This window comes from Chrysemys picta, chromosome 5, assembly GCF_011386835.1.
Source record: "Chrysemys picta bellii isolate R12L10 chromosome 5, ASM1138683v2, whole genome shotgun sequence".
NCBI lineage: Eukaryota > Metazoa > Chordata > Testudines > Emydidae > Chrysemys > Chrysemys picta.
In genome coordinates this window covers 64753079-64773665 of record NC_088795.1, presented here as the reverse complement: position 1 = coordinate 64773665, position 20587 = coordinate 64753079, and the positions used below count along the sequence as shown (strand labels likewise).

Sequence of the window (20587 nt, the reverse complement as noted above, 5' to 3'; positions counted from 1 at the left end):
ACTCTCAGAAAACAAAGACACATACTTAACCATATTAGTGGTGATAATGCTTGTCCTTTTGCAGGGTAGATATTCTTAAAAGTTTACCAGAGCAACTTCAGTTTTAACACCCAGGAAGCAAGTTGAAGTACAGTATTCTCCCATTAATTCCTTCACTAGAGCAGTAAGTCAGACTTTCCCAAGGTAGCATGTATGCATCAACACAGTAGTGCTGTCTAAAATAAACAGTTTGTAAACAGTATTCATGAACTCAACTGTTCACACAAAACTAAGTTTTATGGCAAACTAGCTTTATTAAAAGTTTCTTCCCTTGAAACAACAGGGAGCTTGTTAAATATTTGCTTTAATATGTAATCTTTGAAAGCAGTGATACAGTATTCCCTCACTTGACTTGTTTTCCCTAATGCAAGTAGAAATTAACCAAGATTGCATTGATAGAACATGTTAGGAAGGAGCAGAAAATGTGAATTCACCATAAATTATAGGACTTCACTATTTTTTACACCTATGGTTCAGGGTGTTTCCACTGAACTTTGGCAAGAGATAGATCTAGCATCAAGTTGTAAGTCACAGAAAACAGCACTTTGGGGATGTGGTACCACTGTCTTTGATCCAGTAAAAAGGCATATTCTTTCATAACTAAGGCTAGGGTCTGTCTGACTGCATTGACTTTGCATTCACTATTTAACATAGTGGTTAATGAAATTTCTTACCACATAGTGGTATGAAATTTAGCTGGCTCAGTAACCTCACTCAATTAACATTCAGTCAGTGATCAGCTTGGTTACAACATGTCAGGGAAGTACACTGGATAGTTTTGATCAAATTTACATTCCATTATAAGCTGGCCCCCCTCCCCCTTCAGGTACTACCCAGTTAATATTCTGGCTTGGGTCTTTAATATCACATGTTTTGCAGTGGACACAATTCTGAGCATTTATCTGCAGCCGTAAACCTTCTCCTGTTTCCAGGGGAACATATTCATAAACACCTGCAAAGATGAGAATATGTCACTATAGTGGATAGGTGAGAAGTATACAACTGAGTGCTAAGACCTAGATTTAAAGGATCCTATTACAAACTCTTGCACTCTTCAGTAGCCATTATCTTACAAATGCTGTGACTACCATTTGGGAACTTCATTATGCAGGTCAGTTGTCCCTTATACACTCCTAATGACAACTGCTTTATCAAGAAATGTATTTTTCCCCAAAAAAGTAGTTCGGAAAGGACCTTGGGTCCTGTGTACCCCAGAAGGCCTCCCCCCAACTCTTCCCCTAGGCAGCAGCACCAAGGGAGTGTCCACAGCGCACATGCAGGGCAGGGAAAGGCTCCAGCTGCAGCTTCTGAACTGTTGATGCTGCCCATAGAAAGTGGCAGCAGCACAGAGGAAGGGGGCCAGTGAATACACAGAAAGCAGCCCAGCCATGGGGAGTGCATAGCTAGCTGGGGGGGGAAGCCAAGCAGGATGTTGGAGAGGCGTAAGCAGGGATATGGGTGGGTCCCTAAGACAGACAAAATGCAGCTGGTAGTTCTCTTAATAAAAGGTTTGGGAACCACTGCCTTAAGGAACTAAAAGGCCTACTAGCCAGGTTATTTCCTCTACTGAAACATTTCAGTAAAAATATATAAGTACCTTTGCTTTCACTTTGCAAAGCTGTTAGTTTATTCAACCATTATTCATTTTAATTACCTACCTGCAGGACAGAATCTCTGTTCTGGCCCATCGTATATAGCTAAATTTTTGTTCACAGGGACACTGTCGTCCTTCAGAGTCAAATGAGCAGGCTGGTCATGTTCATGATTTGTCCCACTTAGAGCCACAGAGGACAGGAGATCAAAACTGATTTTTCCATCAGGCTTTGGATATTCAATAGGAGTGCAATCTTTGGCTGGCTTTAGCTGATCAGAGTCTGGCCCTAAAGTAATTTTGAATGAAACAATATTAAGTTTTCTAGTGTGCAAATATTTAGTTGAAATTAATTTGGAGTTATCCAAATGAAATACTATAATTTATAATAAGGCAACTGGAGATAAGACTCCCATTATCTTTGCAAAATGTTCTGTAGAATTCTTAGTCACAAATGGTCATGTTAGCTGTGTCTCAACAAAGATTATCTCCAGTAGTGTAGTGCCCCCAATCCCTCCATTGAACTACACCAGGTCACTGATTCCATAGACACAGAAAACCACCATCTACAGACACTTACTTTCAACATCCTCCCTTTTAACATCTGACTTGACTACTGACCCAATCCAACCTTGCTTAATGCAAAACCATAAGAGACCATGTACATTTTGTATTTTCTGAAATAAAATTACCTGGATGTTTTAATGTCCATGGTTCCATTCCTCTCAGTATCCAATAAAATATACCAGTGTAAATCATTCCTCCATAGACACCCAGTACTCCATGGCAGGATGGTCGGATATTCCTAACAGAATAGAGCTCTTTCCACACCCAGGATTTCTTCAAGTTTTCTTCATATTCAGGCACATCAAGTCCTAGTTGTAAACATATATTATTTGTTAAATGTTTATAATATAGCATGATTTCAGGGAAGATTAGGTCCTTGAAATAAGAACTTGTTGCAAGTTGAGAAGTGTTTATTAGCAATGGATTAAATCATTTGCAAAGCATAAAGATCAGTTTTTTGAAAACTAGATTTAGATCCATTTATAATATAATGAACCTAAATTACTACATTTTATATTGCCATTGAAGAAAATAAGAGCTTGCAACTATAGCCAACTGTACACTTACACTCCTAAAATGAGGATTATTTTCTGAAATAAAATTCTAACTTTCTCAGACACTTTTTCTAGGATATTTGTATGTAAGATCATCAAAACAGGTATCCTTAAATTCAATTTTTAAATATTTTTAAAACAAAGCAAGTGGTGCTTCAGGCTCTTGTGTTCAGGAACGGGACCCCTCTAAGTCCTTATATAATACCCTTTCAAAAACTTCTCTTTCTGGGTGATGGGAGAAAAGGGACTTTGGAATGGGAAGTGAGAATACACAAGACTACAGTGCTTCACGATGTTTGGATGGCAGATTTCTAGAGAGGCCTGTGATTTACAGGAGGTCAGACTAAATGTTCTAAATGTTCTTTCCGGCTTTCAGCACAAGTCTATGAATACTCTGAGAAATGTTAAACTTCCAAACAGAGGCAGTTTATCAAAATAATGTTGCCTTTGAAAATGCAAAATGACTGAACAGATGATAATGAGGACACAATTAGGGAATGCCAATGCCGTAAATTCACTTTTGATTCTACTAAGATGTAAGCTAACCAGAGTAACCCACCTATGATCCGAGCGCCAAGTTTTCCCATTTTAAACTCAAAACCTTTGAACTATATAGCTTCACAAGATTATATATACATACACACACACACACACACACACTTACAGCTATGCAGCCATGAGCACTGATTTGTATAACTCCATCCTTGACAAGAAGTTTAATAGTTTATTACACTATGCTAAATGTAATGTCACTGTAGCAGACCATCTTTTAAGTAAGGCCTCGAGAAGACAACTTATTTAAACAAAACTCCATGAGGAGACATTTCCCCAATTACTAATGTTATTTGGGAATGGATTCTGAAATACAGTAAATAGAATTTATGGAACCATCTATACTAAAAGAGCCACTAATATATGTGCACTGTTTTGCCATAGGGTTAGGGTGTCTGTTAAACAATTTTATTACCTACATGCATGAGAAAGCAGTTCTGTAACCAAGTTAGGAAACATTTTCCTGTCCACACTGACAGCGGGTCCATTATAAAACAGATTCCCATGACCATGGAAGAAAACAGTGCACTAAAATAGTGGGCTTGTTAGTGTAGATAGTCCCTAAATATCTTTTTGCCTGCTGTATTAGGGAAATGCTGGAGAGTCCAGTTGCTAAAGACGCAACAATAATATCTCACACTACATCTGTACTTACCAGATAATACACTTTAAAAATGAATAAGAACTTGTAGTTGTGGGGAAGCAGCTGTCATTAAAAAGTATATTTTGCTTAAACAATGTACTCGAATCACTGTGGCTAACTCCAGAAGGGCTCAAGTTCTAGCTAGGGCAGTGGTCTCTATAGACATCTGTTGCCATCAAAGTTTTTAAGAGATCAATTAATATACAAAGAAAGCTTCGCAGTACTCTCCTCTTTTGATGAGCCATAAAGCAACCAGTATAAGAAGACACTAAGGTTAAAAGTTCTATTGAGGGGTGGGTGGGAGAGGGTTGTTACATACATTAATATTATAGTTCTCTAAAACTGGAAACTGTAAAACTGTAAAAATATCCATTTTCTTCTCACCATTAATGCTATGAGGATTTTGGTTTTATTTGCATTTCTCTCAACTGCAATGAAAACACACTAGTCTTATCTTTGTTCCTATTTTTTAGTCTTTCACTTTCTGGTTCTGCACTAATGCAATAATCCATTGCAAACACTGCAGAGGAATTTATGAATAAACAAAAACACTTTCTATAGAATTTTTTTAAGTCATGAAACCAGATCTGGTACGATTTGTAAAAACAATAATTGACAATATACATTGTAAATTTAGGCCTAATCTTCCCGACTCCCCCCTTTAATGTTAAGAGCATATCACATTCTCTGCTCCAGTCCAAGGACCTGATCTATTCACAATAACCAAACAAAACATTCTGAATCCATTCTATTTGTTTCTTGTATGTGTTATAATTTACTATAGGTATATCAATTTTCTCTTAAACCAACTTAGAAGAGATAACTATTTGAAAGCCAAATAAACTGTTTCAACCAAACACACAAGCCAGCTACAAGTTTAAATAAGATCTTACCTATTGTCTTCGACTGGAGGTTTTCATTAGTTAATTGGTTGAAAACAGCTTCTGAAGCCAACATGCCACTTTTCATTGCAGTGTGCGTACCTTTGATTTTAGGAACATTCATGAAACCAGGACTGCAACCAATTAATACTCCACCAGGGAAAGTGAGTTTGGGTATAGACTGAAGAGAAAAATTCAGTGAGATTAAGATTTTTTTTTTTTTAAATGAGCATGTATGATGGAAAAACACATCTGGCATGAGACCAGATCCTGAGCAAATAAGAGATATCAAGGCCAATATTGCAGAACTTCATGGTTTTTGTTTAATCAAGTGGAAGCTCAAGAAAACAAATGTGATCTTGTTATACTATTCCACTCAAAATGATTGCTCTACTGAATAGACTATGATAAAGTCACTCAGCAGGTGCCTCCTTCCCCTGCCCCCCACCTTCTGCTCTTGAGTTTAAAATGACAAATGCCTATGTAGCCTGAAAGCTTGTCTCTTTCACCAACAGAAGTTGGTCCAATAAAATATATTACCTCACCCACCTAGACTCTGCTTTAGTAAGTCAAGCTTCCCTCCTCCCATAGTAACCATATCAGTCTATCTCCGTGTTTAGTTCTCAAGTCTGCGTCCTCTTTCTTAGTGGACAGATTGACTTTCCAGGTATTACTGAGTTTGGCACGAAGTCTCAGTTCCTTTAAGGAAAAAAAAGTTGTGCAGAGACTAATAATGGAATGGTTTCTGGGCACATCTTTCCCTCTCCCTTTCTTCTGAGAAGTATAATATAATCAGGTAGTGAGTGTCACTTCTGAGAAGTTTGCCTGTGGAAAAGTAAACCTCTAAAGCTACATCCCTAAAATAACGAAATGATTCATAAGTATGTCTCATGGAGCAAAAAAACACCAAGAAATTCTAATAAGTATATATAACCACATTTGGATTATCTCTGAAGATTTTTTTTCTTGCTAAGTTTGAATGTTTACAGAGGATAGTTACTAAAATTTGAAGATGCGTTACAGCATTCCTCCCTCTTTACAGTACAGTGTTTGTTTTGTGTACTGGATACTCCCCTCAAGCTGCGAACTTGGTGATTGCCTTCACAGTGAAGGCAACTGGGCTTGGGGGTCAGACAACGTAATAGCAGTTTTAAATCTTCAACTGGACATTTTCTCAAGTGATGTCCCTAAGCACAGTTATACAGCTAAATACAGATTTCGTGGGATTAAATGCACTTGTTACATCCTCTGTGTTCATGAAACCTTTGGATGGAATATACAGTAAAATACCACTATTACTGTATTATAACCAAGTCTGCTTGGCATAGTACTGGGGACAATAAAAGTGGTTTCCTGGCTGTTTTTTTTTTTATTAAATATATTTTTCCTGTTCCATCTGTCTTTTCCTAAATTTTGCAAATTCCCATATCTTCCTGCATCAGTGCAAACACTCTCCTTAGAGAGAACACAATCGTTAAGCCACTTCAATATAAATCATTACTAATCGCCATTCATCTTTTGTGCATTCCACAGGACTCTCAAGCAGATAGTGCTCTCATGCTATCAGGAGAACCCCAGGTGTACTCACGATAGTGTTACAAATATGGCAATTTCCTGCAATATTTTTGGGAGACCAAAATACTGTATTAAGTTGTATCATTGCAGTCCAGGAATTGTGAATAATTCCATGGCATTCATTGCCATAGGATGTTGTGAAGGCCGTAAGTATAACTGGGTTAAAAAAAAAAATTAGATAAGTGCATGGAAACTAGGTCCATCAATGGCTATTAGCCAAGATGATCAGAGATGCAACCCCACGCTCTAGGTGTCCATAATCCTCTAACTGCCAGAAGCTGGGACTTGACGACAGGTGATCACTCGAAATTGCCCTGTTCTGTTAATTGCCTCTGAAGCTTCTGGCACCAGCCACAGTCAGAGATGGGGAAAGGTGGTCCATTGGTCTAACCAAGTATGGCCACTCTTATGTTCTTATGACTAGGATAAGAAGCTCAAGCAGTGGAGATTGGGACTGGGTAGGCAAGGTAATAAGATTGGGATAAGGAGCCAGGATGGGGAAGAGATAGGACTGAGCTATAGAGAGGTTGGATTAGAGGGTGTAGAGTGTCTGTGCCCACTATTAAATGCTCCCTTTCAGAGTGTGAAGGAAATTGGTTTGTTTCAGTGTGCGTTTTAAAAATGTAGGAAGTTACACACAGGCTAAATAAAAACAACATTTTTAAGGTTGCAAAGTCAAGTGCCCAAAATTTAGGAAATTCCAGAAATCAAGGTTGCTTGCTTGTGTGATCTTAATTTTCGCTCCTTGCATGTATGCATTATGATAAAGTCTTCAATTGCATGATCACATCTTTCCCCCCCCCCATGGGACCCTTGCCTCATTCAATGCACAAGATGGACCTGCTCTGGGAATGGATCAGGGTTGTGTAGTAAAGGAGGCTGTGGTCTATAGGACCCTCTGCCTCATTTTGTGCAAAAGGTGGAAAGTGTGTAGTGAATGAGGCAGTGGGTTGCAGGAAAAGAAAGGACGGTCTCGTGGTTAAGGCAGTTGAATGCTGTCCTGGGAGAACTGGATTCTATCCCTGCTTCTGACATATATTTCTAAGTGATACTGGGCAAGTCACTAAAACCAAGCTTTTCAAATTGCATGTTCCTCAAAGAAAGAGGCATCTTAAGTTTATCTATAGCACACAAATTTGGAAAACTCCTGCTGTGGGTAATTTTGTACATATATCCTACATGTATCCTATGTATGAGGCAATATTGTCACCAAAGAGAAAGAAAAGCTAAGAGCTATAATTCTACTCACATATGAACATAATTCTGCACTCCATATGCTAACTGGTCAAAGATTTCTACTATAGATATTGTCAAGGCACCATATACGTTATTATGATTACTCCAGACAATTACTATTCTTGTGCCTATGGACATTTTATTTCCTATTGATTCAATGAGACATTTTTAAAGCCAGCAAACACACCTTTAAAAAGGCACACACCTTGAAGAGTGGAGCAGTTAAAAATTAATGATCAACTAGCAGGTTTTAACATACAGAAAAGTAAACTCCATTTAATGTAGATATAACACAAATTACATACAATAAACCAAGCTTTGCACTAGGAACTACATAAAATAAGTTATACATTATTCAAAACAGAGGAGAGATGGGTACAAGAGCAGGATATTCAGCTGTACTCACATAGAGCTCTGGAGAATGTCTATAGCAACTGTCTTATTCTCTCACATAAACTGGTATAACCCAAGGCAAAGTGGCACATCTGGCCACTTCCTCCTAGCAATAAATACAGTATTGACTAGTCAACTCTCTCTCTTTACTCCTGTACATATTTTGCTGTAACATAGACACAAGACATATCCTAGGACATTCTAATTTAATAGATAGCATGGCATTTTCTCAAGGCCTGGCAATATTCATAGAATTTGATCAATTTATTTTAGAATGGCCAATGAGACTTCCTGGTGCCAAAAGGCGTTGCTTTCTGTCCAGAAATTCCTTTTGTCTTTATCCAATCTTTTATTTCAATGGACACTTGCCAACAGACAAATTGAAGACATTTTAGTTTAGATATTACAAGTATAGATAGTTCTTGTTAGTAGGGCCACAGGGAATTCAGAATAAATAGTTTAGTTGTGTTACAAAAGAAAAAGCCCACACCCAAACAAAAACCCTAAACACACCCTTACCTGGAAACCGCCTTCATTCAAGGCTCTAGCACCATAGGCAATCCTTTTTCCACCCTCAAAAGTGGGCTCCACACTGGGATGATGTTTCCATCTCTGGAACTCTTTAAATGGGCTCAAATAGGGATTTTGATAATCTAAACCAACCTTTAAAACAAAACAATAAAATAAAACATGCCATGAATATTAAAATGTGAACATTTCAACAAAAGAAGTTATTTTATACTCCTTGAAGTTTTTAAAGTGCTTGTACACAAATGCTAGAAGTCTAAAGAATAAGATGGGTGAACTAGAGTGCCTCATGATAAAGGAAGATACGGATATAATAGGCATCACAGAAACCTGATAGACTGAGGACAATCAATGGGACACAATCATTCCGGGGTACAAAATATATCGGAAGGACAGAACAGGTCGTGCAGGGGGAGGGGGAAGAAAAGGGGGAGTGGCACTATATAATTTAATAGTTTAATTAAATGTGAAATTAAATTACATTAAATGTGAATTAAATATGTGAAAGAAAATGTAGAATCAAATGAAGTAAAAATCTTAAGTGAATCCACATGTTCCATGGAATCTCTATGGATAGTAATTTCATGCTCTAATAAGAATATAACAGTAGGGATCTATTATCGACCACCTGACCAGGAAAGTGATAGTGATGATGAAATGCTAAGGGAAATTAGAGAGGCTATCAAAATTAAGAACTCAATAACAGTGGGGGATTTCAATTATCCCCATATTGACTGGGAACATGTCACCTCAGGACAAAATGCAGAGACAACATTTCTCAATACTTTAAATGACTGCTTCTTGGAGCAGCTGGTATGGGAACCCACAAGGGGAGAGGCAATTCTAGATTTAGTCCTGAGTGGAGTGCAGCAGCTGGTCCAAGAGGTAAGTATAACAGGACCGCTTGGAAATAGTGACCATAATACAATAGCATTCAACATCCCTGTGGTGGGAAGAACATCTCAACAGCCCAACACTGTGGCATTTAATTTCAAAAGGGGGAACTATGCAAAAATGAGGGGGTTAGTTAAACAGAAGTTAAAAGGTACAGTGACTAAAGTGAAATCCCTGCAAGCTGCATGGGCGTTTTTTAAAGACACCATAATAGAGGCCCAACTTAAATGTATACCCCAAATTAAGAAACACAGTAAAAGAACTAAAAAAGAGCCACTGTGGCTTAACCATGTAAAAGAAGCAGTGAGAGATAAAAAGACTTCCTTGAAAAAGTAGAAGTCAAATCCTAGTGAGATAAATAGAAAGGAGCATAAACACTGCCAAATTTAGTGTAAAAATGTAATAAGAAAAGCCAAAGAGGAGTTTGAAGAACGACTAGCCAAAAACTCAAAAGGTAATAACAAAATGTTTTTTAAGTACATCAAAAGCAGGAAGCCTGCTAAACAACCAGTGGGGCCCCTCGATGATCGAGATACAAAAGGAGCGCTTAAAGACGATAAAATCATTGCGGATAAACTAAATGGATTCTTTGCTTCAGTCTTCACGGCTGAGGATGTTAGGGAGATTCCCAAACCTGAGATGGCTTTTGTAGGTGACAAATCTGAGGAACTGTCACAGATTGAAGTGTCACTAGAGGAGGTTTTGGAATTAATTGATAAATTTAACATTAACAAGTCACTGGGACCAGATGGCATTCACCCAAGAGTTCTGAAAGAACTCAAATGTGAAGTTGTGGAACTATTAACTAAGGTTTGTAACCTGTCCTTTAAATCGGCTTCTGTTCCCAACGACTGGAAGATAGCTAATGTAACGCCAATATTTAAAAAGGGCTCTAGAGGTGATCCTGGCAATTACAGACTGGTAAGTCTAACGTCAGTACCGGGCAAATTAGTTGAAACAATAGTAAAGAATAAAATTGTCAGACACATAGAAAAACATAAATTGTTGGGCAAAAGTCAACATGGTTTCTGTAAAGGGAAATCGTGTCTTACTAATCTATTAGAGTTCTTGGAAGTGGTCAACAAACATGTGTACAAGGGGCAATCCTAGGACCAATCCTATTCAACTTATTCATAAATGATGTGGAGAAAGGGGTAAAAAGTGAGGTGGCAAAGTTTGCAGATGATACTAAACTGCTCAAGATAGTTAAGACCAAAGCAGACTTTGAAGAACTTCAAAAAGATCTCACAAAACTAAGTGATTGGGCAACAAAATGGCAAATGAAATTTAATGTGGATAAATGTAAAGTAAAGCACATTGGAAAAAATAACCCCAACTATACATACAATATGATGGGGGCTAATTTAGCTACAACGAATCAGGAAAAAGATCTTGGAGTCATTGTGGATAGTTCTCTGAAGATGTCCACGCAGTGTGCAGAGGCGGTCAAAAAAACAAACAGGATGTTAGGAATCATTAAAAAGGGGATAGAGAATAAGAAGGAATATATTATTGCCCTTATATAAATCGATGGTATGCCCACATCTTGAGTACTGCATACAGATGTGGTCTCCTCATCTCAAAAAAGATATACTGGCACTAGAAAAGGTTCAGAGAAGGGCAACTAAAATGATTAGGTGTTTGGAACGGGTCCCATATGAGGAGAGATTAAAGAGGCTAGAACTTTTCAGCTTGGAAAAGAGGAGACTAAGGGGGGGATATGATAGAGGTATATAAAATCATGAGTGATGTGGAGAAAGTAGAAAAGGAAAAGTTATTTACTTATTCCCATAATACAAGAACTAGGGGTCACCGAATGAAATTAATAGGCAGCAGGTTTAAAACAAATAAAAGGAAGTTCTTCGCGCAGCGCAGTCAACTTGTGGAACTCCTTACCTGAGGAGGTTGTGAAGGCTAGGACTATAACAGTGTTTAAAAGAGAACTGGATAAATTCATGGAGGTTAAGTCCATTAATGGCTATTAGCCAGGATGGGTAAGGAATGGTGTCCCTAGACTCTGTTTGTCAGAGGGTGGAGATGGATAGCAGGAGAGAGATCACTTGATCATTACCTGTTAAGTTCACTCCCTCTGGGGCACCTGACATTGGCCACTGTCGGTAGACAGGATACTGGGCTAGATGGACCTTTGGTCTGACCCAGTACAGCCGTTCTTATGTTCTTTAAAGTGCCATATCAGCATTAAAACATGGTTTGTTAAGTCCATTGTTACACCAACTTCAGGATCTTTTCATTACATTCAAGATGCAAGAAGCAGCCAAACTATATTCATGACTTACTTCAGACCTATTAACAATATGCTCAGAACCAAGTCAGAGGACTTCGTTACAAGGTTGTCTTGAAAGTATCTAACTAAGCTGTAACCAGCTCTCCTAACAGTCCATCCCATTGGAAATTGAATCATCATAATGAAAGTGCATTTTTAAACATGGTTTGCCTGAGCAGTGTGGATGAAACAAAAAACTTTTTAAAAGTCATATCAAAATTATGCTCTGATCACTAGGTATTGCCCAGGGGCTTCTCCTTCAACCCTGGGTAGTAAGTCCGGTTTCAGCCACTCATTGATAAATTTTTCAAGCACTACTTTTACATGGCTTAAAGTTGAGTCAATTAACATTTTGAAATGAGTGAAGCATCTATATAAAGCAGCAAAGGAACAATGATACAAAGACAGAATGAAAAGAGACTTCACCAGTTGGCGGAACGCCCAGGAGTTCATATTTTACATTCAGTCAAAAGCTAGTGCTAAGATGTGTCTTGCATTTTTCTAGATGGTAAAGTTCCAGCTTTGACATATTCCTGACAGGAGCAATTCCAGAAGCATGATCCTTATGTCAAAAAGCCCTGTTTCTGGCTCTTGCAAGCTTTACCCCTGGGACAATTATTTCCAGGGTTTTAGACAACAGAACAACATAATATGGGTGAGAGAAATAGAGAATTTTTTAGATAACTTGGCCAAAGCTACCTACATCCATCTCAGCTGATTCCATCTCAGAGTCCACTCGCTGCCAATGGAATTGACAGCTCACCATAGTCTGACAGAAGACAACTACTTTCTTCATCAGTTTTACAAGGAGCTTTCATAATTAAGGCTTATGTACCAAGGGAAGCTATTGCAAAATAAGCTAGGGTGTGAATTTAAAACAGCAATTCTGCACTAGCTCCCAGTGTGGACTCTCTTATTCTACACTAAGTGCCTTTGTGCAGTTTAGTTTAAATGGATTAAGCTAAACTGCACAAAGTCACTCTTCGTATGGAATATGAGTGGCCACATTGGGAGCTAGTGTGCAGTTGCTATTCTGTGCTATTTCCTGATGTACACAAGACCTTAATGCATTGATATGCAAACTTTTCCTGTCGCGCCCCCACTTACCATTAATGGAATCTGTGCCCCCCTCCCCCATTACTGCACAGCCAAAGTCATCTTAGCAGTGGAGTTGGGAGAGGAACTGGGGTTGGAGGAGGAGCTGGGGCTAGAAGCAGAGTTGGTCAGAGAAGAGAGGGAATGAGGACACAGCTGGGCTGGGGGTGGAATGGAGCTGGGGGCAAAGCAGGACTGGAGGCAGAGCAGGGCCTGGAAGTGGAAAAGGAAAGGGGCTGAAAGAGTCTGGGGCGGAGCAGGTCTGGAAGCATGGTGCTCCCTCCCCATCCCAGTGGAGCCTGGCCTGGGTCCTGCTGCATGCCCCCCATATGTTCCTCAACACTCCTTAGGGTGGCGTACCCCACAGTTTGGGGACCACTGTCTTAATGCAAAGCCCTTGTTGCAATAGTCTGGACTGGAGGTTATGAAGGTATAGAAGACAGAGGCAAACAAAGGGAAAAGGAGGCTGGGGGGAGGGGTTGTTTATACAACTTAAACAGGAGGGAATACATTTATCCATGATCAGCATGGTAGTACAAGAACCAAATATTAACAAGCATTCTGAAAAAGCTGATACAGTTTGCATGAGTAACTGAGTACCTGAGTGCTAACACATGCAACTGGTCATGCAAACATTTACAATTTTACTTGATACATATCTTGCTCTTATTATAGGTGACATAAGTAGCAACATCTGTAGTTATGGTTGCCTCGCACTTCCCATTATAGAAGACTGTTGCTTATAAATTTAACCATCCGAGCTGAAATTTCCAATGCTGGGTGCTTGCCTCAGGTTGAATGTCTTTGGGAAAATTTTCGTGTAAATGGTTTAGCATTTCTCAGATGAAGTTAAGGAAAAATACATAGTTCTGCAAATGTTAAAACTCAACTGTTTGTTGAGAAATTCTAGCATTTCCTGCTTTAAAGCAGGGACTTAAATTTTGTTCTAGCAGCAAACCATGACTTACCACAAACCCAAGAGCTACCAATGGTTCACCTTCATTTAAATGATAAAGAAATGATCCTCCATACGTATGTCGGTCCAAGGGCCAGCCCACAGTGTGTTCTACTCTTCCTGGTTTCCATTTCTTTTCATCAATAAGCCACAACTGGAATAGAGACTACTTTATAATGCAAGTCATTTTAATAATGCAATATAAAAACAAAACCCAACTAGAAATGATATGGACAAGATTGCAAAAACATTGCTTTGAATTTACTATGCTGTGGTATATGATAAAGCTCATACAGCTGAGGACAGAGTAAGGCAGTACAAATGCTCTCTCAGCATATTTTCAAGTGACAATTCAAATACTTTCCTTCCTTAAAACACCTCACATCAGCAAATTCAACAAACAGCATGGTCTTTAATATTTACACCATGGAAGATAAAATTTGTCACAGCCCCAGCACCCACCAGTAATCACAGAAGAGCCTGCATTTTGCATCAGTATTTTAATAACTTCTGAATGTATGCAAGAAAAGCACATGCTTAAACTGACTTTTTTTTTTAATTTAAAGAACACAAAAGTTTTGGGTTACTTAACAGTGAAAATTCCTTTCAATAACTTCTTTACTTGGGACCTGAAAAAACTACTGTAATCACTCATTTGGAACCTCAAAATCTCAAAGGCCAACCTTCTACTTCTACTATACTGTACTACTTGAAGTTTTGTAAAAGATCATATAGTTTCACAGTTTTAAAAAAATACAGAAGTCTAAAAAATTATTTTGAATATACATAGTCTGGAGTAGACACTGATGGTTAAGGAACACAAGTTAATACATGTTAAAACCTTGAATATATTTTATGTAAAACCAACAGTTACTCTACCAGTGTAATATATTTGTACTCAGAAAAAACATTAAAAATATTTTCCAAAAATATAACCCCAACATGTCTTAATTATATGCATATTGAATTAACACTGCAGACAATGTGTAGCTAGCACAATTTTGACATCTGCTGTATAGATCAAAGAAAGTTTCCAGCTATCACTTCACTATAATGCAACAGAGCACTAGCTAGTTTATACCCCGACATGTCACAGAATAGTCACAAGATGGAAAGGTTGTTGGGGTTTGTTGACAGCTGTGCAATACCTGGACAGTTTTCCAACCTAGCTGTACCTTTGTTCTCCCTTAATCAGGGACAGTCCGTGCTAGGCTAAAAGTGGACCTTAAAAAGAAATATTTTGTACTCTTAAAATATGAAATTATTTACAAGTTAAATCAATTTAAAGAGTGAATTTAGTTTGGAAACAAAACTCTTCACAAGAGTTAAAGAATACCTGCACTGTAAATGGAAAAAAAAGAGGATGGGAAACCAAACAAAACTACCCAGAGTTAGTTATGATGTTCAATAAAATGGCAGCAGAAAAGCAACGAGTTAATGTCATATAGGAAGTTAAGGAGAGTAAGAAGGAAAAATACAATAGGGACTAACCCTGCCTTGGCCAGGAGATGGATGTCACAACTTAAACAGGCCTTTTCACACTCCTTATTCTATAATACCAAAACGATTCAAAAGTTTACAAACTTAACTCCAAGCTCTTGTCAAAATCCACCACTCACTACTTAAGTGTACAATCTAAAGAAAAAACCTCAGTTTTAGAAAGCAGTTTATACACACATTTTGAAACAGTCTAGTTTGCAGCAAGTCTTATACTTCAATCATTTAAGCGTACAAGTATTATGATAAAACTAAGTACAGATACCTCTTTCAGTCCGATACCATAGCTCTGGGGTTGACATTTCTCCCTTAGATTGTATCTGTTGTACAATTGTTTGGCAAGATGTCCATGACAACCTTCTGCAAAGAACGTGACTTTGGCATGTAGCTCCAGACCTCTTTCAAAGTTAGTCTGTAAAAACAAAGAACCTATAGTCACCACCTTGTTTAGATAACATGAGAGAGGGAAAGGGAGGCACAGAGTGCTGTTAAGGCACTTTAGGATCTTCCTGATTCTGGGATACTCTAGAGATTGAAGCAACTGCTGGGCATTTGTCGATATTACTGCAGCCTTCCTGGGCTTGCCCAGGAACTATGCAGCACTGTGTGCTGTGGTCCCACCCTGAAACACTCCTCCCACCCCACCACAGTACTCCCCCTGTGCCAGAGTGTGTGCAGGGCTGTCTTCCACAGTTCTCATATCAGGACAATGATCCTCTAGCCAAATAGGGGGCTCCTAGAGCACATTTACTCTATACAGGCCCTTTTACCCAGCATCAGGAGGCCAGAGTGGAGGTGAGGACCTCACCCAGATAGCGGTGTCACAGATTCGCAGGATCGGTGCTGTGCCCCCAGTTTTTAAATAGTCCATTTGAGGAACCCCTTCAATATACCTGACCCCCAGGAAGTCTCACTCTTCCCTCAAGGTAGGCTATGCAGCCTCACCATCTTCTGAGACAACTTCTAGGGCTTCAACACTCCCGCTTCACACTGTGAGCTCTGCTCAGCAAGTCCAACTGAGAGAGACTCCTGGTTAGAGACCTGTACACTCTTCAAGGGACTAACGCACCTCATCCAGTATTTGCAATGATACTCAAGCAGCGATTTCAAAACAGTGGGGTTTATTAGTTGACTAGAACACAGCATTGGACGTCCTTAAGTTAGCATAGAGAAATAAAGGTTAAAGCACAGTCCATTCTGGTCAGCCCAGTGCACTTCACCAACCAAGCTGTAGTGAACCAAGTGTCCATTTTCAGGCTTTGTCTCTCTCTAACCTCCTTAGTCAGTTTCCAGGTGAGAGCACCCAAGCTTCTTCCAGAAGCCAGTTCTTGATTCCTCCATCTCATTCCTCTTAGTCTTTTGTTCTTGAGCTGGGGCCTCTGCTCAGCTTCCTTGCTGAGAGACAGGGAAATTCTCTTCCCTCTAGGTCATTGTTTGCTAGGTGTCCAGATCCTGGTAACTGGGTTTTCAATTGTCTTTTTGGATTTTCCACTGATGTGGGTTGGCCTTGGCCAGTCCTTTTTAATGACCCATTCAGTCTGCTCAGCTAGGCAACACTCACCCACACACCTATAGCTCTTTAGCCTTCCACACAAACTTAATCCTTCCCATCCTTTACTAGGTAGCCAGGCAAAGTATGAGAAAACTGAGGCACACATAGGATTAATGAAAAAAATATTACAAAAAATCCCCACTTTGTCACAGCAGGTCATGCTTCTGCTGACCTTCCACTGCATGACATTTTGTCCATTGTTTGGATGGAATGGGATTTAGTATAAAACTCGACATCTTCTTAGCATATGCGCAATGTACCTCAGGAGGCACTTGACCAGGATTCATCACTGAATTTTGTGTGCTGGATAGATCATTAACTTCCCCAGCCTGGGTCAGGCACTGACAGGGAGTGTGATGTGAACACTGATCCATGCCCAGCAACATCTTCTTGGATATATCTTGTGATAGTCAACTATGACAAAGTGTCCCCAGTTCATACACAGGACTTAGATATCAGTACCCTGGGGCTAGATTCATAAGTGAAAAAAAGATGAAATGATCCAAACCAATTATTGCACAAATCTGGTATGTTGAAATATACAAAGAGATCTTACTAGGACTGGATATTAGCAGAAAAAAAGTCAGCCAAAAAAAGATCCGGTGCAAGGTAAGCAGTTTGGATATGTAGAATACAAAACTAAATATCTTATTTTAGTAATAATTGCCTTTGTTACCATAAAAGTTGTATTAATATGCTTGTAGATGTATTATATTATGGAAAAACTCAAATGATATTTTAGGAGGAAAACAGGATAAAAAAATTCTCCCAGGAGATGGATTAATAATTCTCTTTCGGCATTTTTGTCATAAGGCTATATCCTACCCAAACTCAAGAAAGTGGTACTGAAATTTTTTATTTCACTTAATTTATGACAGTTTTCTCACAGGGCATTGGGGATGGAACTAAACGTACTATGTTCCTTAAATACTGGTATTCATGCTTAGGGGTAGGTAAGTGCCAGTTTTTGCTGGAACTTTCCCCACTTTCTGCATTTCTGATTGAGAAGCAGAAGGTGAACTGTATTTGCAGCATACAGATGAATAAATAGACTTGTTACTTATGTTAATATGACTATGCATGCATATGGTGCTGTTTCATAGAAGCCATGTCCTTGCTAAGATAACGGCAGTTACATTAGCTATTTAATTATGGTTTCTAAATGTAGACATCCTACATTAGCTATGTTTCCAAATTTATGTAACAAAAAATGTTTTGCAGTTGGCATCTTTCTCCTGCACCTATACAAGAACCAGTGCTTGTTTTATTGTATATTTATACCGTTGCCTTCACATTTTTAAATTAATTTGTACTACAGTAGTGTGTTGGGGCTCCGGTCATGGATGAGGGCCCCATTGGTTAGGCACTGTTCTAAGACAAACAAGAGACATTCCTCGCCTCAAAGAGCTTATAATTTTAGTAAATTTACTGATCAAGGCCCTGATCTTGCAGACACTTGGACATCTTTAACTCCATCCATTGTGAGTTGTACTGCTAACTTCAATGGAACTACTCACAGAGCCTAAAGTTAAACACCTGTGCAAGTGTTTGTAGGAGTGGGGCCCTAATCATTAAGATTAATAAATTAAACGAGTTAATAAAAAATGTCTGTCATGAGAGAAATTTCTGAATAAGTGGTGCAGTTTTCTTACAAGTCATAGAAGACATTCTGCTCCTTTTCTACAGTTCCTAGGTCTGGGGCTCTTTACATCAGGAATAAAATCAGGCTTTCAACTACTGCAACAAATGTGAATATTACTGGTACCATCTACTGGTGAAAATATAGAATTGAAAATAATTTTAGCTATTTGGTGTAACAAATAAAGGTATAATGAGAGGTGACAGTTGTTCTGTTTGAATTCTTTCAAGACAAGAGTGTACTAAATATATGATTTCATGGTCAACTATTTTAAATGTAGGAATGTCAGCCTCCTTATTAGCAGGAAAAGCACATTTTAAAAAGTGAACAAAAAAAAATAATAATACTCCAAAGGAGGAAGCACTAAGTGGATGCAGACAGCTACCACACAGGCAGGAGGATTCATCCAGTAAGCACCTTGCCCACAAAAGGCAGATGGGATGGAGTCAGCAAAGTACAACAGAACTGCAAAAAGGGCAGACGGCAGCAACCAGCCATTAGAACAACAGTGTTTTGTATTTTATGAGTTACCAGTTGGACATATCTCTCTCCCACTCACCTTCATGACTTCTTCCATTCAGTCCCCTCTTTCCTCCCACTCCATCCTTCCAACCACCACCTATGCCAAACAAACCTCTCCAATTTTCATTCAAATCCCTCCTTAAACAATTCCTCCTTCTCTGAAGACTTTCACTGATAATACCAGGGACTTTTGGTTTGTTTGTTTTAAGGGTATAACACCAAGCACAACAATGGCACCAGAATGATGTATGTAGAATAAAGAATTGGACCTTTGCCTATTAAAAAGGTAAGTACTCACTTTAGGTGCTCCATCCTTTTGAATGCCTACATCATTAGTGGCAATCCCTTTCACACTGCCATCTTCATGAAAAAGAACCTATGGAAATATTCAAACAACATCTATTTTAAAGACCTGTCATTTTAAGCCCATTTCTAAAATTATTTCCAAGTGCAGAAAACATGGAGTTTAAAAAATCCAAACCTTTTAACTAAGAGCTCAGTCTTGAAAACAATGGGATTAATCATGTGTTTAAATGCTTTGCTGAATTGGAGACAGAGTATTCAGGAGTATTTGCAGAACTGAGCCCTAATTTTTCAAGCATTTCTGTGTAATATGGGACTTGCTAAAAAATAGAAAATTGGGCTAAAATCTCACACACAAATAGTTATGTTATTACCTCAGCTGCTGCATAGCCTGGATACACCTCAACACCCAAAGCTTCTGCTTGCTCACCCAGCCAATTCACAAAGTGCCCTAGGCGCACTATATAATTCCCATGATTAGTCATTGGAAGGCCTGGGCAAAAGGGAGAAGTACACCACAATCTATTCAGGTTTATGGATTAAAATATATACACATATACACAGGAGATGTACATGCTTAAAATTTAACACTTTTAAAAATACAAACGTTTGGTTCAATGCAATCTACTAGTATCTTTTTGCTATGATTGCTGTCTCTATACAGAGACGTTGTGTGAGTTTTGATATGTACAATCTACCTACTTATATTCCCATCATTATAGTTTGTGTACAAAGTTGCTAAAAAGCAGCTGCTGCAGCATTGCTTGCCTCCCAACATATACCATAGTTTCTTCTTGAAAAATATAACATAGCCCCGGTGAGCTTTTTATAACCATATTAAACCTCAGCCCTGTTTTTTCAGTAAGTGTTCTAGCTTTTCAACAAGCTGTACCTGGAAGAATTGGCACTGGAATTCTGGAATTCTTTGTTAAAATCCCAAATTTGTCTTCAGTTACTGGAGTCTGAAGTGGAGCCTAAAAAGAAAAGTCATCACTGTGAACTGTTTTTGCTGCCTGTCAAGAAGCAGACATTTTCTCTCCCTTCCCAAGGAACAAATTAAAGATCTAGTGTAGTATGACACAAAGATATACTGGTCTTGTGAGAAAGTTTCATGACAGAGGTAAAGGACAGAGTCTCAGGCAGAGCAATATTCAGGTAAAAAGTCAACAAAATTAATACTCAACTTTTGGAATTGACATAGGGCTCCCCTCCACACACCCCCACACCCCACAACAAACAGTTCCTTTCTTATCCAAGAGTATTTTTTACACAAAAAGCATAAAGGAA

The 20587-nt window shown here is 38.7% G+C and overlaps 1 protein-coding gene across 3 annotated transcripts in view; it reads right to left on the bottom strand.

The window, feature by feature from the left end:
• The window catches only part of ETFDH (electron transfer flavoprotein dehydrogenase), a 49580-nt gene that overhangs the window by 20057 nt on the left and 8936 nt on the right, over positions 1-20587 (bottom strand). For 2 of the 3 annotated variants that reach the window (XM_065597899.1, XM_005299305.4), the window contains exons 4-12: positions 20193-20274; positions 19675-19793; positions 19296-19373; positions 15550-15696; positions 13801-13941; positions 8551-8694; positions 4840-5008; positions 2323-2505; positions 1698-1919 (exon numbers count right to left, since the gene is read on the bottom strand). In XM_065597899.1, the coding sequence (XP_065453971.1) occupies positions 1698-1919; positions 2323-2505; positions 4840-5008; positions 8551-8694; positions 13801-13941; positions 15550-15696; positions 19296-19373; positions 19675-19793; positions 20193-20274 (1285 nt within the window). Of the gene's footprint in view, positions 1-269; positions 992-1697; positions 1920-2322; positions 2506-4839; positions 5009-8550; positions 8695-13800; positions 13942-15549; positions 15697-19295; positions 19374-19674; positions 19794-20192; positions 20275-20587 lie in introns of those variants that run through there. The other variant, XM_005299304.5, reaches the window with a different exon arrangement.